This window comes from Cuculus canorus, chromosome 5 (assembly GCF_017976375.1).
Source record: "Cuculus canorus isolate bCucCan1 chromosome 5, bCucCan1.pri, whole genome shotgun sequence".
Taxonomy (NCBI): Eukaryota; Metazoa; Chordata; class Aves; order Cuculiformes; family Cuculidae; genus Cuculus; species Cuculus canorus.
This window is the reverse complement of record NC_071405.1, coordinates 51632078-51648565: the sequence shown is the minus strand read 5'-3', so window position 1 is coordinate 51648565 and position 16488 is coordinate 51632078. Positions and strand designations below refer to the sequence as shown.

At 38.9% G+C, this 16488-nt stretch overlaps 1 protein-coding gene across 6 annotated transcripts in view; it reads left to right on the top strand.

The window, feature by feature from the left end:
- The window catches only part of CKAP5 (cytoskeleton associated protein 5), a 51791-nt gene that overhangs the window by 20891 nt on the left and 14412 nt on the right, over positions 1–16488 (top strand). For 4 of the 6 annotated variants that reach the window (XM_054067594.1, XM_054067596.1, XM_054067595.1 and 1 more), the window contains exons 13-31: positions 698–880; positions 1053–1160; positions 2375–2485; positions 3660–3752; positions 4330–4515; positions 4941–5035; positions 6459–6516; positions 6599–6724; positions 7041–7177; positions 7339–7513; positions 8055–8168; positions 10148–10276; positions 10922–11116; positions 11744–11879; positions 12634–12722; positions 14291–14401; positions 14678–14803; positions 15502–15651; positions 16037–16240. In XM_054067594.1, coding sequence (XP_053923569.1) covers positions 698–880; positions 1053–1160; positions 2375–2485; positions 3660–3752; positions 4330–4515; positions 4941–5035; positions 6459–6516; positions 6599–6724; positions 7041–7177; positions 7339–7513; positions 8055–8168; positions 10148–10276; positions 10922–11116; positions 11744–11879; positions 12634–12722; positions 14291–14401; positions 14678–14803; positions 15502–15651; positions 16037–16240 — 2526 coding nt within the window. The remainder of the gene's footprint in view (positions 1–697; positions 881–1052; positions 1161–2374; positions 2486–3659; positions 3753–4329; positions 4516–4940; positions 5036–6458; positions 6517–6598; positions 6725–7040; positions 7178–7338; positions 7514–8054; positions 8169–10147; positions 10277–10921; positions 11117–11743; positions 11880–12633; positions 12723–14290; positions 14402–14677; positions 14804–15501; positions 15652–16036; positions 16241–16488) is intronic. The other 2 variants (XM_054067598.1, XM_054067599.1) reach the window with 1 other exon arrangement.

Genomic DNA, 16488 nt, shown 5'->3' with positions numbered 1-16488 from the left:
CAGTAACATCTATTTCTAGATAGATTATCAAGCATGTTTTCTTTGACTTCCACTACTTAAAACGCATTACTATGTGAACATTGCACCTATTTATTCTCATGTAAATTAGCTGGTTTTGTTTCAAGGCTGTATAATCTATGAGATGTCATGAGGTTTGGTGATATTTTGGTTGGTTGATTGTGGGAGTTTGTTTATTGAACATTTTCTGTTGCCTGAAACAAAGTGTAGGGTTTTAGGTCACAACCACGTAGTCTAATTGTACGTTACTAGACAGGATTTGGTATTAAAGACTTAATTTCTAGCAGCAAAGTTTTCGTGCTTTTGCATAAGCTGACAGGTTTCACTGAATGATGATTTTATAATTTAAGGTGCTAAGAATTAATCTTTAGAGCACCTATAAGTATCAAGATGGGTGTCAGTGCATTCTGTGTGTATAAATGCACTTCATTTTGAAATAGAAAAGTTATTCTAGCAATACAGTGATGGCTGATGCCATTGGCTGGGTAACATTACATGGGAGAACAAAATTTTGTGAAGTAAATAACTTAGTCTTCACCTCTTTTCCAGACTAGTGAAGTTAGAGCCACTGCTATTGAAGGGACACTGTACATCCAGTGGTGGTAGCTGAATAGTGGGTTTTCTCCTCTCCCTCCCCCTTTTTACTTTTCCTTTTTTTTTTTCCTTAACTCTTTATCAGATTAAAGAGTGTGCTGAGAAGGTAGAACTGGTTTATGGTAAAAAGACAGGAGGGGCTGCTGAGAAAAAAGAAGGCAAGACTGCTCCTGGAAGGACCCCTGCTCTTTCAGGGGCTGGTGGAGATAAAGAAACAAAAGATGCAGCAGCCAAACGAGGACCACTGAAAAAAGCACCCGCTGTGAAGGTAAGAGATGGCCCAGAGTCTGTCTGGCATCAGAGTTATGCAGCTGTTATGATACTAGAAAGCTACGTATTTTTGACATTAGCATGGAAAAGTGTGGAAAAACAGTAGTTCTTTTGGTATCTGAACTAGAGACTTGCTTGATCTTGGCTAACTTGTCTTATTTCCTTTGCAGTCTGGAGGCCCACCCAAGAAGAGCAAACCAGCTGCAGCTATGGGAGGTGCTGGGGCTAAAGGCAAGAAGGGTCCTGAGACAAAAGAAATCTTTGAATCTGAGCTCTCGGTGCGTATTCTGCTGTGCTGTGAAATACGAAGTCCTCTGTATAAGTTGCTTTGGTTAATCAGTTCTTCAGCTACTGCAGAACTTCTCACTGAAGCTGTGGGGGATCCTTTATTAGAACAAGGGAAAGCAATACATTTAAACAAATGGAATTCACAACTGCTAAAATGGGTGTTCAATATATTATGATAAATACACCTGTTCTACACCTGTTGTTGGTACCAGGCTATATACTGTCTTATCGTAAGCAATAAATCATGGTAATGTAATAGGGTGTATTGTGTTGTCCTTGAACTAGGAAGAGATGAAAAAACTAACAGTATGACAACTTATTTGTAACTTAGGATACACGGTTTGCTGAAGGTGTCTGGTATTAAAAGCCCAAGAATATAATATTCTGAAGTTACCATTGAAGTATGAAGTAATAATACAGTAATAATTGAACTAATGCAGATTTATTCTATGCTGTTCATATTAACTTACACTGGAAAAAAATTATTGAATTCTGCATATTAACTGGGATTTACTGACCCTTCTTGGTAGGGAACCAGGTAAACTAGGCTATCTGTACGTTAAACAGTAACAAAAAGCTGTTCAAGCTTTGCTAGAGAGATCTACAGATTTTGGGGCTGTCAGTTAACTTTAGAGTATCACTTGGAATTAATACTTTCCATTATGTATCTGGTTTATATTGATAGTTATACAGTGGAAAATGATTATACACTTCCTGAAGATGACACAGGCACCTGTGAAAGGAGGGGACTTTTTATTGCTCTTGATATACTCAGTAACTTCAATTATTCATTTTGCTAAAATGGATACAGGAGATATGTCTTCTCCCATCCACTCTCATCAACCAATGAATCATTGCTGAGAGTGTTTATTCAGACTCTACAAAACTATCTTACAAACTGTAGTTTACCTCTGTGTGAATCTATAAGTAGATACTCAGAATTTTCTTTGACTTTATGCACTGCACTGTTTCTCATACTTTTCAGGGATTGTTTAAATTGCAATACAATTTGGCAGCTTCCTAAATTCATAAGGCTCCTAAACTAAACCATATAAAATCTTTCAACCTAGAACAGAAAAATCTTCATGCTTCATAAATGCACAGCAGGGCAAGGGTCATTCCAGTACGTTACCTGTCCTGAAGGCCGCTGCCCTTCTCCGAAGGAATACAGGGGAGTGTTAACCACCTTCTGATCTGTCTGCAGATAGAAGTATGTGAAGAGAAAGCTGCTGCTGTACTTCCAGCTTCTTGTATCCAGCAGCTGGACAGTGGTAACTGGAAAGAGAGGCTTGCCTGCATGGAGGAGTTTCAGAAGGTAGGTATGTAGCAGTTGATAAGAAGAGAGACATATACAGAAAGAAGAAGAAAGCAATATTTTCTCCATCTTTTTAGGCCTGATAACTCTTAAGACATACGAGTAGTCATGATATGTCAGCACTCCAGATGTATTAAATGCCACTTGCAAAACACAGGTGGCTTATATGGTTTAAATTGCCTCTTATTCCATAACCGTAGTGGAGCAAGTCTTTTAGCTTAATGCAGTTAGCTCTGCTGTTGTCAAAAATATTTCCATGTGTATTGAGGATGTGTAGATATCTCTTAAAAACACCAATGCTAAAGCTTAATCTCCAAGTTAACTACGTTTAAACAAAGTTTTGCAATGACTCGGCAAAACCATTTGCAACTAAGTCCCTGCAGATTGCATGTTAAGCAGCAATTTATTATAATACTAAAATTTCACTTAGCAAATAATTGAAGTGCTATACAATGCCAGCAGTCTTCACAGCTGATGGCAAGTGTTTCAAGTAGTCACAAACAAAGAAAAGTATCGTGTTGCTCAAATGTGAAGCCTGGCTTTCTTCCCATGGTAAGACCATGGAGTTCAGATTCAAAAAGGCATCAACTGCAGATGTACAAATAGTTCATACTGCTATACCATTCCAGTTGCAAATGAGTCTTAATATTTTAGTGGAAAAGATGGCTAACTTATGAAATGGTGATTGGCTGCACTGAAATGCTTTTGCAGAAGCTGGCTTTACTCAAGTAGAAAGATGTTCATTTCAGTGGAATGGATAAGCCTAAGACCAAGTTAAGAATACTTTATGTTGCATTTAGGCTTAACCTCTGCTGTGTAGTCAGCATTCCACTGTGAAAGTGCATCATGCTGCTTGGGGGGTTTTTTTTTTGAGTGTTAAATTCACAGGGCTGGAATGGCTGATAGTGGTTGCAAGGACACTTTAACAGTTAAAGAATATGCCAAGTGTAGCAATGTGAATACTGTAGTTTGTGTTGTCTCAGTACCTGTAAAATAGATTCCTTGTAAAAGTGCATCTTGTAGTGAGGCTCTTAAGGTAATTTCTTTCGCTGAGAATTTCTGCAACTTAGTTTGGGATTAAGAAAATATTACCAGGAAAGTTGAAGTAACTTCTGTTTCTGTTTTGGGGTATGTGTCACTTGTGACCCACTGGCTAATTTGGTTTGTCCTTTAGGCTGTTGAGCTTATGGAGAGAAGTGAAATGCCTTGCCAAGCTCTAGTAAGAATGCTGGCCAAGAAACCTGGTTGGAAGGAAACAAACTTTCAGGTAATACATTATTCTTCAGTAACTAGCAGTCTAGTTTTGTTACTTAATGTGAGCTGTTTCCAGCCTATTTCCATGTAAAAATACATGTATGTATTGACTGTCCTAGCATTGACTGTCCTAGCACCGCGACTGCAGTTCAGTCGCGTAGAGTATAAACCTTGAAATAAGGCTTTTTCTGCTGACAGCAAGTGGATTTGTATGTGTACATATATATTAAGTTCTAAAATTAAGTAAAGGCTGCCCAATATTATTGATTGTGTATATATATGTATAGATGTAAAAATGTTTGCGTGTGTACACACGATTTGTGTGTATAATCACACAAAACCATGTATATGTGCGCGTAGGTAAAATACATGTTTGTTGTACACAAATGTGTTTGTGATTATGTTTTTATGTATTCAAATGTGTGTATGCATTTGTGTGTACGTATACACAAATGCATGTTTTATGTATACGTTTATATTTACTCACAAATACAAAGATTTTTAATGTATCTGTAAATATAGAGAATAAAAAATTTGCTCTAAAAAAGAGGAAAATGTGACTAACTTCCTGGCTGTTGTGGATGTTTCAGGTGATGCAGATGAAACTGCATATAGTTGCGTTGATTGCACAGAAAGGAAACTTCTCAAAAACTTCAGCCCAGGTTGTGCTGGATGGTCTCGTAGACAAGGTTGGTGATGTGAAATGTGGGAGTAATGCAAAAGAAGCCATGACAGCAATAGCAGAGGCATGTCAGTTGCCATGGACTGCTGAGCAGGTGAGTGAGCAGCAAAGTTGTTCTCCCAGTAAATAGAATCTGAAATATTATATGGAGTGTTCTTTCAGTCTGAGGAGTACATCCTCAATCTTTTATTTTTTCTCTATTGCTTGAAAGTGATCTGTTTGCTCTCAAGATACCTCAAGAGGAAATAATTAGTAAATTAGTATTTTGCTGAAATACTGCTAAAGCAGGTACGCATCTGTAATAAAAGTATCTCTGGCTTACTTTAAGTACATCAGGAACTTCTGGTTCACTTCGGTTGCAATTGTATTCTGCTACACGGACACAATGCTTTTTTTTTTCCCAGGAGTTTCTGTTTACTTGCAATGCCCTGTATTTTTTTCAGTCTTTACTCCTTCATTACAGTGCTTTGTCACCTGGTTTGCTAGTGAAAATTTTAATAGAACTGTCTTCTGTTCCAGGTTGTGGCTATGGCTTTCTCTCAAAAGAATCCTAAAAACCAGTCAGAAACTTTGAACTGGCTTTCAAATGCAATTAAAGAGTTTGGCTTTTCTGGGTAAGTCTTTTAAATAAATTGCTAAGAGAAGCTTAGACAAGAACATGTGTAATCTAGGACTGTTGTCTGTCAGAGTGGTCTGAAGAGCGTGGCTACAAATGCATCTGAACTATTGTTCCTCATTCTCTGATGCTAGAGCTCTCAAATGCTCTTCCAGCTCTAAATGTGTAAATGAAACTAATGGGCATTACTAATAGGATATTACTACACTGTTAGATCTTTAATTTGTCACTACCTTCTCTGAAGAGCATTTTTCCTAAACTTTATGTACTATAGGACTGGGCTGGGAAGGGACCTGTGGTACTGCATGTCTGTTGTCCCTGTTCTACTTCGATAGACCTGCACCCAGGTGGATTATTGTATTTCATAGTTTTAAAAAAACGAAACCTGGCAGCCTATAGAACAGTACTGACCAGAATGCTTATTGTTCTCCTTGAGAGAGATTTTGAGGCTGATAACAGAACAAAGTTTTAGCCAACAAAATAGCCATTGTTGCATCTGGCACTATGAGACTAATAAATGGATTCTTCATCAGAGCCAGGGATAGCATTTCTTAATTTTTAATCTGCAGTCCCTTAACTGAATGTGGTCAGGCATATGTAATAGTTTACTCAAGAGAACAAAATTTCTAAGCAGTTGGGACTTTAAATACTCATTTATATGGCTACTTGGACAGCTTCTATGCCTGTACAAGTTGTTTTGCAGCTTTTAGATGGATAGCAACATTGAGTAAGCCTGGAAAATCAACTCTCTTATTCAGTAAATTCCCTGAAAAGTATGTATTTCCAGAAGTATAATCTATGTGTAGATATGATACTAGAGCAGTGTTTGTTTGAGGCTGCACAAAGGAAGCTTCTGTGTTTGCCTGTTTTTCCTTCTATTGAATTCAGTGATGATATAGAAGATTAAGTAATCCAAACCTTCGTTTCTTTGTCGTGTAAATTCCTTTTTGAAATTTGTGCTTTTTTTCTGGAGGATCCTGGGATACTAAAAAAAACAAACAAACAAACCCAAAACAAAAAAAAGCCCCCTCGCCTTTATTATGTAGCCATATATCAGGTGCTTAAAAATATTCTAGATTCATCTGTCAAGATAGGTTGTAGCAATCATTTGGGTAATATGGTTTGAGAAGCTATGCAGCCGTAATTGATATCAGAGACTGTTATTATCTTATGTTCGCTGTATTGATTTTCATACTAGGCTGTTCGCCAAACTGATCTCTTTCAGGAGTTATTTAAATAGCCACCATCTACACTGTATGTATGATATTATAAGCGCAGATATCTTCTCTGCTTGTAAATTAGTTGTACAAATCTGTTCTTAGCACACTTTTTTTCTTCAGCATATTCTGATGATTTTGTTTCTTGTTGGTGCTTCTTGTGTTGCATTTTACTTATGGGAGATACCTTTTTTCCCCCCCCAGACTGAATGTCAAAGCTTTCATCAGTAATGTGAAGACAGCTCTTGCTGCAACTAACCCAGTAAGTAAACTTAGAATTTTAATCCTGGATTATTATTAATCCTTAATTTGAAGACTGAGTGCTTCTATACTTTTTTTGACAGGCTGTAAGGACATCTGCCATTACCTTGCTTGGAGTCATGTACCTTTATGTGGGACCTCCTTTGCGAATGTTTTTTGAGGATGAGAAGCCAGCCCTGCTCTCCCAGATAGATGCAGAATTTGAAAAGGTGCGGAGTGTGCTTATTACCAAGTAATGTTAAAACTACTTGGAAGCTTAAGTAGCTGGAACCTGTAGTAATATTGTGATCCAACCTGTGTTTTCATGCATGAACCAGATTTTTTTAAGATAGCTTACCAAAGCAGCTGTGAACTTATGTCTAGCTATGTCAGTAGTTACTTTTTTCCTGGCAAACTTCTGGTTTTGTTTGACTAGCATAAGGTCGTAGAAGTCTGTTGGCCGTTTGTATCATGCAAGTGTTTTTATTTTTAATGTCAAATGAAAAATTGTAAAATAATTGTTGCTGATTTTTGTGTTACTTGCAGATGCAAGGGCAGACGGCACCTGTGCCAACTCGTGGCATTTCTGGGCACAGTGCAGGAGGTGGAGATGATGGTGAGGAAGAGGAACAGGAGGATGTTGGGAATGATGTTGTGGATCTCTTGCCAAGAACAGATATTGGGTAGGTTTGGATTCTACAGGCTGAAGACATACTTCCACTGCATTTCAAAACTTCTAAGTGTTTATGAACACTTTCTAAGCAGAAATCTGTGTTGTTAAAATACTCAAATACTAAAAGATGCAAAATTAAGGAAATGGGCTTTGTACATTTTTCTCCTACAGCGATAAGATCACAGCTGAACTAGTGGCTAAGATTGGAGATAAAAACTGGAAAATCAGAAAGGAAGGTCTAGATGAAGTGACAAGCATAATAAATGAGGCTAAGTTCATACAGCCAAACATTGGAGAACTTCCAGCTGCTTTGAAGAGTCGTCTCAATGACTCAAATAAAATCCTGGTATGTTATTCAAAATCCTGTTTCAGCTGTTTCCAGCTTACAACTTAAGACAAACTGATTATAATGTCTGAACTTTGCTTATTGCTCAGTTTGCTGCAATGTCATTAAATCAACAATTGGAAGAGTGAACTGTGTATTTCTAGATCATCTATTTGCTTACTTTTGTAAATAGTTGCATTTGTCTCTGCATTAAAGCCTTCCAAAAAAGGGGAAATCTGCCTCTACTCTGAATGCAGTGTAAGCAAATATAAAATAAATAAATAAACCCCCCCAATTCAAGTTTGAATAATGGCTTCGCTTGTGACACAAGGGAAGTGTCCCTTGTTCGAAAATATTTTTAGTAGAATCTTAATTTACTCAGCACAGAGAAATTATTTTTCTATGTGATGAATTTGAAGTTGGGAATAGATCCCACTGAGCAGGTATTCTAACCTAAAAGTCTAGGTGTGTGTACAGCAGTGTTACTTTTCTGCATATGACTTTGGAGTTTAGTGCACATGGTTGTAACAGTATTTTATTCAAAGACTTTGTTTATATGCAGGTGCAGCAAACACTGAGCATTCTTCAGCAGTTAGCAACAGCAATGGGCCCCAATATCAAGCAATACGTGAAAAACCTGGGCATTCCTGTCATTACAGTCCTAGGAGACAGTAAGGTAGGACAGTCAAGATCCTTCTCTTTTGCTGCTTACTGTCTGAGCTGTGCCTGAGAATATCGCTGTTTGGACTTGGTTTGGGTTGCTGAATGGTAGTTAAAACTTCTTTCGGAGCTTAGAATTTTTTTTTGTTAAAGGTTCTTGCCTAAACTACAGCTTATTAACCAACTATGAATCATCTGGAAGTGTGTTTGAACATATTGCCTGAGATGTGTTTTCGTGCTTGTAAATAAACCCAGTCTGTGGCGTAATTCAGCTTTGAAAAATTAAATGTGGTGACTGTATGTGTAATTCTAATATTGAAAGTACAATATGCTAGACACTAGTCAGGTTTGCTTGGTAAAGTGTTTCTTGTACAGCTTTTGTTCTTTTTATGTATCACTGTGGATTCAGGTGTACACTGTTGTCTGTTTCTGTGTAGGCGACCTTTTGAACTCTATGTAGGAACAGGACACTTCCAACAGACACTGAAGCTTGTAAATTGTCGTTGTTGAGCTTGTCATGATGCTGTGTCAAAATCAAAGTTAGGACAATGGGAAAGTGCTATTTGAAGCAGTGAGTGAAGAAGGCTTGGGAAGATGCCAATGCCTGGTGCCGGAAGTCACAGGGAATTATCAGAGCTGGCATACTTCAGAAGTCTGAGCTCTGAATGCGAGCAGGAAAAAGAGCAGAAACTGGATCTGCCTGTCCCAGGCAATGGAAAGGACTAGGGCTAAATAAAAATGCTTAGTTCAGATTGTTTTCTCTCAGAGTCTTAAAGAACTGAGATTTTACAAGATTAAGTTGGTCTCTTCCTTTATTTCCCACTTATTTTGAGGAAATAGCAAATTCCCTTCAGTTCCAAGTATTTGGCTTAAGGTTAAAACCAGCTGTGGTTAGCTGGTACTCTAACTAAAATGCGTAATACCAGTGTTGCTTGTAAGCACTGTAGTGCTAACAGGATGGCATACATGTTACAGTATTAACTTTATTGATGTACGGCAAGATTACGTGGTTTATCTGGTTGCTAGAGTTTTTGAACATGAGGGGGATCCTTTTTGAGCTGTACTTCAAAATGTCAATAGTGGACCCAATGAATAGTTGAGGATAATCAACAGCTTGTAGCATGATTGAAGACAAATTAAGCTTGGGTCATAGGAACCCAAGCTGATGAACATCAAGGCTGATGAACATCTCTTTACCTGCAGCACATGATTTGTTTCTTTTCTTCAGTGAGATCAAAGATGGGCAAGCTGGTAGGATCCTTACTTCTTGCTAGATACATGCCTGATTTTACCTTTACATTTTAAATTCATGCATACAAAAGCTAAATGAGTCTGCATTATCAGCTTGCCTCAAAAATTCAGCTTACAGGAGGGAATCATACATACAAAGTCATGTCTGTATTGATAATGTTTTGAAGAACCATGTCTGTTAAGAATTCCATCTGAGTTCTAACTTCACACAGCTTTTTCAGAAAAGGACGCTGTTCTAAATTTTGCTTGGAAAAAAAAAAGATGGAAATTGGTAGGAGTTTGAGGGCTCCCCTGTTCGTGACTTGACTTTCGTTCATATGTCCTAAATAAGAGTGCTCTAACAACAGGCTCCATAACCCACTTGTCTTGATTTATGAGTGTGCTAAGTCTATTTTAAGCATTACTTAAATCACTAACCTTATTTTTTAGCTTGTTTGAGGGGTAGGAGACTTTCAAAATTCCCATCAATGACTTGTAGCAGGTACAAAGTTGTTGTCCTTGTTGTCCCTCTTATTGACTTTGTTTTTAATGATGGTAGATACAGTGTCTGATTGGGTGATTTCTGCAGCTGATACAATCACTAGAACTAAATTCTATTGCATCTTAGACATCTCAAGCAGTGAATAAAAACAGATTTTGGAACCTGTGATGTAGAAGCGTTTTCCTTTCATAGGAAGGATGAATCTATTGCCTCTCCTGACCCCTTTTTAGGATTTTTCTTCTTAAATCTTGTTCTTGCTATAGAATAATGTTCGTGCTGCTGCACTAGCAACTGTGAATGCCTGGGCTGAACAAACTGGCATGAAAGAGTGGTTGGAAGGGGAAGACCTGTCTGAGGAGCTCAAAAAAGAAAATCCATTCCTAAGACAAGAGGTAGGCTTCTTTTAAGTAAACTTCTAGTGTGTCTCTAATGAGAAAAACCTTACTTTCTATGGACTGCATTTCTCTATGCAGACTGAAATGACACGATGCTACTATTCCTTGAGTAAGCAAGTAGCTCTGTCTTCGTACTGATGTAAAACTGTTAAGCCTCAAAAAGCTAATAATGAGCTTTCTGCATGATAGCTGTCATTCTGATTTCGTTACCTCCAAAATGAGACTTGTCTGTTTTGATCAGAATTATAAGAGCTAACATGTTTTCTCTCAATCACTTGTTATTGAAGACCAGAACTCTGAAACAAAGGCATAGATATGTTTGCAGTTGATAATAACATCAGCAGCTGAAATGCTGGTGTACTTTGAAAAGGAAGAAACAGCCCATGCGGTATTAAGAGACCAGGCTCCAAGTTTGAAGACTAGCTGCTTCCTAACATACTGTAGTTAATTTAAACATTTTTTTTCAATTGCTGATGTGAAAGTTGGCGTTGGTTAAGAATATTTGTCTGAACAGAGGTTGGGGTGGGGGGGCTTTCCTACCTATATAGAGGTATGCAAAGGACTACTATTCAGGCTCTTGTGGCCTGACAAGAGTGCTGAGAGTGATTCTTCAAGAACTTTTATTTTAAAACTTTCTTTCAGCTTCTTGGTTGGTTGGCTGAGAAGTTGCCTACCCTCCGTTCTGTTCCTTCTGACCTACTCTTATGTGTGCCTCACCTGTACTCCTGCCTTGAAGATCGAAATGGGGATGTGCGCAAAAAGGCACAGGATGCCCTGCCGTTCTTTATGATTCATCTGGGCTTTGAGAAGATGGCAAAAGCTACCAGCAAGCTGAAGGTGTTTCTGTCACTAAGATTAGATAATGTGACTTTAAATTAGTAGATACTAGCAAGTCACACTCACAATTTTGTATGTTGTTTTGAGTCATGTAAGCTTGTCTGCATTGAATATTTTTAAGGGAGCCTAAAAATAGTATCAAGAGGTTGTGAGTTAGTGTTTACTTCAGAAAGACTACAGCCACCACAGGTTTATCACTTCAGAAGCCTGACATTTATTCACTCTGCTTTTCTTCTGTAAAAATCTACCTGCAGATAGCCTCCATACTACTTACTGTCCAGCTGTATGCCTTTGAATGCGTGCTTGAAGATGGCTTCTGGCAATTTGGTGTATCTTACGGACTGCTGAGTTCTGAATCTGTTAGGGCACTTGATTAACATCATAGAATAGCTCACCTAGAACAGATTGCTGGTTCACTTCTTTTCTATAGGTCTTGCAGAATAAACTTAATGGAAAGGTGTTTTATCTCAGAACAGAAATATTGATGTTTTATGATAAATCTTCCTGGAAGATGTTAAAAGAATAAATTGTTTCAAACTGTTGTTTTCCTTGCCTGTGGCAGGTATTAATAATGAGTATTGCTAATCTTTCCAAACTTACCGCTTTTTTCCTCCTTGTATTCTCTAGCCAACTTCCAAAGACCAGGTACTGGCGATGCTTGAGAAAGCCAAAGCCAATGTGCCAGCCAAACCGGCTCCTCCTGCTAAAGCATCTTCCAGAGTGGTAGGGGGAGCAGCTCCAGCCAAATTCCAACCTGCATCAGGTAATGTCTCCTACGTTCTGGGAAATGAGTGAGAAAAAGGTGGATTTTTGAAGCTTTTTGACATTCCAGACTTGGCAGGAAGAGAGAAATTCAACATAGTTAGGATTACAAATAGCTGTGTGATTTAGTGAGTTCCATCTGCAGTTATGCTCTTACTTGCAGTTGACTCAACTTATAATGTAGGAGGGTTTTGCCTTTCCACACAACCATCTGTCCGCTGCTCTGTGAAAATATCTGCTTGGTATTGAAGCTAAAACTTAGCAGGTGGGGAGTGGGGTTTATAATACTAGTCAGATATTAGCATAACACTTTGCAAAATGCTTTCATATTAATTTTTATCTGGACTATTTCCTTAGTATGGTTCACTGTGCGGCTACCAGAATGTTTGTGCCAATGCAAAAGAGTAGGGATTAGGGAACAAGTGATTTAAGGCAGTTATCCTCACTTACCTCTCTGCTGGGTCTAGCTTTCCTGCTGAGCCTGATTGCAGTGACAGCTGTAGGCATTAACTTGCACAGTATATGTATGTGTGCATTTTTAAATTGTTTTGATAATAAAAAATTTGCTAACGTACTATGAGACTTTGTATGCTAACATGGAATTTAAGGAACTTCTCTTATGTGTCTAAAATCCTCAGACCTCTGTATGATAAGCGTATTGTCTATGACAGTTTTTCTTCTATCATGAGACTGGAAAACTGCGCTGATCTAAAATAGGCTTGCTGGTAATTTGAAATTGTCTGTTGTTCCTCCAGCACTTGCCGAAGATTCGGGATCCAATACCATGGAATCCAAGCCTGATCCCAAAAAAGCCAAAGCAGGATCTGCCTCCTCTAAAGCTAAAGTATGTTGATTTCATATTGTATAAAATCAGTTCTATGAAGTTAATAGCTGTCGCTTGTTAATATGTTACAGGTAGAAGAGTATAGCGCATCCTGGGACTGCTTTTACTGAACTGTCTATGCTTGTCCGAGTTCTGAAATTACAAGTGTTCCCATATCACCTACTTAACCACTACTTTGGTCATTACGTATATAATTCTTGATCTGTTGTCAAAAATGTAGCCTTCTGAGCAGTTCAGTCTGTGTTCTAAATCTGCTTGGCCACTTTGATTTCATACTGTTGAGAATTCATTCTTACAATTGCAGTTCCAATGTTATACTTCGAACACGAATTTTGAGCCCGTGTATCAAAAGATGTCTCTTCTTTAAAGTAAGAAAGGTAGAATATTCTCACTGCTGGGTCCTGCACATGGGGCAAAACAACCCTATGCAGCACTACAGACTACGAGAAGTCTGGCTAGAAAGCTGCCTGGGGGAGAAGGTCCTGGGGGGGTGTTGGTGGACAGCCGAATGAACATGAGCCAGTAGTGTGCCCAGGTGGCCAAGAAGGCCAATGGCGTCTTGGCTTGTATGAGAAACGGTGTGACCAGCAGGTCCAGGGAGGTTATTCTCCCTCTACTCAGCACTGGTGAGACACCACTCGAATACTGTGTTCAGTTCTGGGCCCCTCAGCACAAGAAGGGTGTTGAGGCTCTGGAGCATGTCCAGAGAAGAGCAACGAAGCTGGTGAGGGGGCTGGAGAACAAGTCTTGCGAGGAGCGGCTGAGAGAGCTGGGGTTGTTTAGCCTTGAGAAGAGGAGGCTGAGGGGAGACCTTATTACTCTCTACAACTACCTGAAAGGAGGTTGTGGAGAGGAGGGAGCTGGCCTCTTCTTCCAAGTGACAGGACAAGAGGGAATGGCCTCAAGCTGTGCCAGGGGAGGTTCGGGCTGGACATCAGGAAAAAATTTTTCACAGGAAGGGTCGGTCATTGGGCACTGGAACACGCTGCCCAGGGAGGTGGTTGAGTCGCCTTCCCTGGAGGTGTTTAAAGGAAGGGTGGATGTGGTGCTGAGGGGCATGGTTTAGGGATTGTTAGGAATGGTTGAACTCATTCAACCTACTGGAAAGGATCCAGTAGGTCCTTTCCAACCTAGTGATTCTATGATTCAATCACAAGTGCAAAAAGGGAAGAAAGGCGCTTAAATGCCTAATAATAATCTCAACTGATTACATTTGAATTTGTGGTTAGATTTTTCTGTTTGATGGTGCAGTAACTTTTTTGCTATTAACTTCAAAGTTTGTCCTATGTCTATAACTAAAAAACCCCAAATTATTCTATAGTCCCATTGCCTCCATGGTCTAAAGTAGTGCTTTTATGAGAACACTTGGTGTAGGTCTAGGTTCATGGCAGGAGGGAGTGAACAGACCTTGAAGGATGTTGTAGATTTGCCTAAATAAACATGTTCTTCTGTCAAACCTGATGCTAGAGTTAATGCCTGTGCTGTGAACACGTTAAAAGGTTTGGAATGGTAACTCTAACAGTAAATAGCTGTCTAACAACAAAGCCTTTTCTGTGGCTTATTTGCAGCAGTCACATGTTAATAGCAGTATGTCCAAGGGTAATACCAGACTGTCCAAAGCTAATACAAGCTTCAGCAAAGGCAGAACCATTGTGAGCAAAAGCAAATCTATCAACCAGGTACCATGTTGGATTTTAGGAATGTGTGTGAGTGACTAGCACACTGGTTGAGAGTGATGTCATATTTCACAGGGTACTCCTGTGCACACTGTCGTGAGTATTGCTTTCACAGCAGCAGAGCACATACTTTTAAAATTCTAATAGGCATTATTTTCCAGCTTCTCTTTGGCTCTTGTATGCAAATGCAGCATGAAGTTGGTTATCTAACATGTGCAGTTGCTGGGGCTGAGATGTATATATGTCTTCTCTTGCCTGTTAATACCTTGATTTTTTCAGGGTGTTCAGGGGAAGAAAATGCTAAGCAAGCCTAATTTGAAGGAAGATGATGATAAGTCGGGTCCTGTTTTTATCATAGTCCCAAATGGGAAGGAGCAAAGGATGAAAGATGAGAAAGGTCTGAAGGTGAGAAAAATCTGAATGCATTCACAAGCTTTGAAGGAATGTAATTCCAACATATTCCTTTGGGGTTTTAATTTGGAATTAAACATGCTATGGCATGAAAGTGCTAGTCTCTATCTACCCCTTGGACTGAATATCTAGTCCTTCAGTTGACTTTCACTGGCCACTGTCTGCTTTACTGTGGTGATTCTCTTCTGCTTTCCAGATTTTGTGCCTTTATACCCTTCCATAAAAGCCGAAGGCCTCGTTATCACTTCCAAGAGAATGGTCTTCAGTTGTGAAGTGCTGTGGAGTTTTCACCTGAAAACAGTCCACTAATTTCCCAGTTCTAGGATGCGTTATAAATGCTTAATTTACTTACTTTGAAGAGCCCAGCTTATCAAGCTTGTCTTGTATAGAGAAATCCTTATACTTAAAACTTGCGTGTTGTTTGTAATGTTAGTAAATAGACCTATCTATAACTTAAACAGCCACTATAAGCGATAATTATTAAGCTAATGGCCTAAAGATAAACACATAGCGAAAGCTTGTTATGTAAGCCCAGGTGAGCAAACGTCACTGGATTTTTCCCCTTACTTGTTGATACTAAAAAGACTTTTGGAAACTGATTCTGGAGTGGTATTAAAAGGCATGCAATTTGCAGATTCTTTCAGGGATAAAATGTATTTCTTGCTTTGAGTTCCAAATGCTGCCTTCTACAGGTCTTAAAGTGGAATTTCACTACTCCCCGTGATGAATATATTGAGCAGCTAAAAACTCAGATGTCCAGTTGTGTGGCCAAATGGCTGCAGGATGAGATGTTTCATGCAGACTTTCAGCACCACAACAAAGCACTGGCTGTTATGATTGAGGTGAGTTTGGGTTTGTTTTAGTAGATGTCATTGTGTAGAATCTTTCTCTGCTATGAATGATTCTACTTGAATTAAAATCGAATACGAATTCTCTGAGGAGCCAGGGGTCATTGTTCTGTGAAGCTGAAACCTGAACATGTATAGAAATAATTTTCAGAGGAATGATTAAATTGTATTAATATTGTTTCTTGGAAGAAGGGAAAATACCCTCATTGAAGAATTCCCTTAGAATTTCAGAAAGCTGTGTAAGTTCTGAGTGGGCACTTACGATTCTAAGAATCAACCAATAAATATAGACCATCTTATCAGGCATAGTTTATTCTTATTGTGTTTTCTTGAACAGCGTATTTAATTTTGTAACACCTCCTATTTTTTTTTTTTCAAGCACTTGGAGAGTGAAAAAGATGGAGTCATCAGCTGCCTGGATCTGATCTTAAAGTGGCTTACCCTCCGGTTCTTTGATACCAACACGAGTGTTTTGATGAAAGCACTTGAATACCTTAAAGTGCTCTTCCATATGCTGAGTCAAGAAGAGTATCACCTTACTGAAAATGAAGCATCCTCTTTCATCCCATATCTTATCCTAAAGGTGGGATTCATTATACAGAAACTGATCTTATTTTTCATGAGGAATGTGATGGCAGGATATCATCAGACACTGTAATGTGTTCATTCCAAAAAGATTGTGAATAGAGTTAAGTCCAGAGGGTGGCTGGTTACAAGTGGTGTTCTCAGGGCTCAGTAAGGCCCTCAATAAGTTTGCAGATGACACCAAGTTGGGCAGGAGTGTTGAAGTTCTTGAGGGTAGAAAGGTTCTGGACAGGGTTGAGGGTAGAA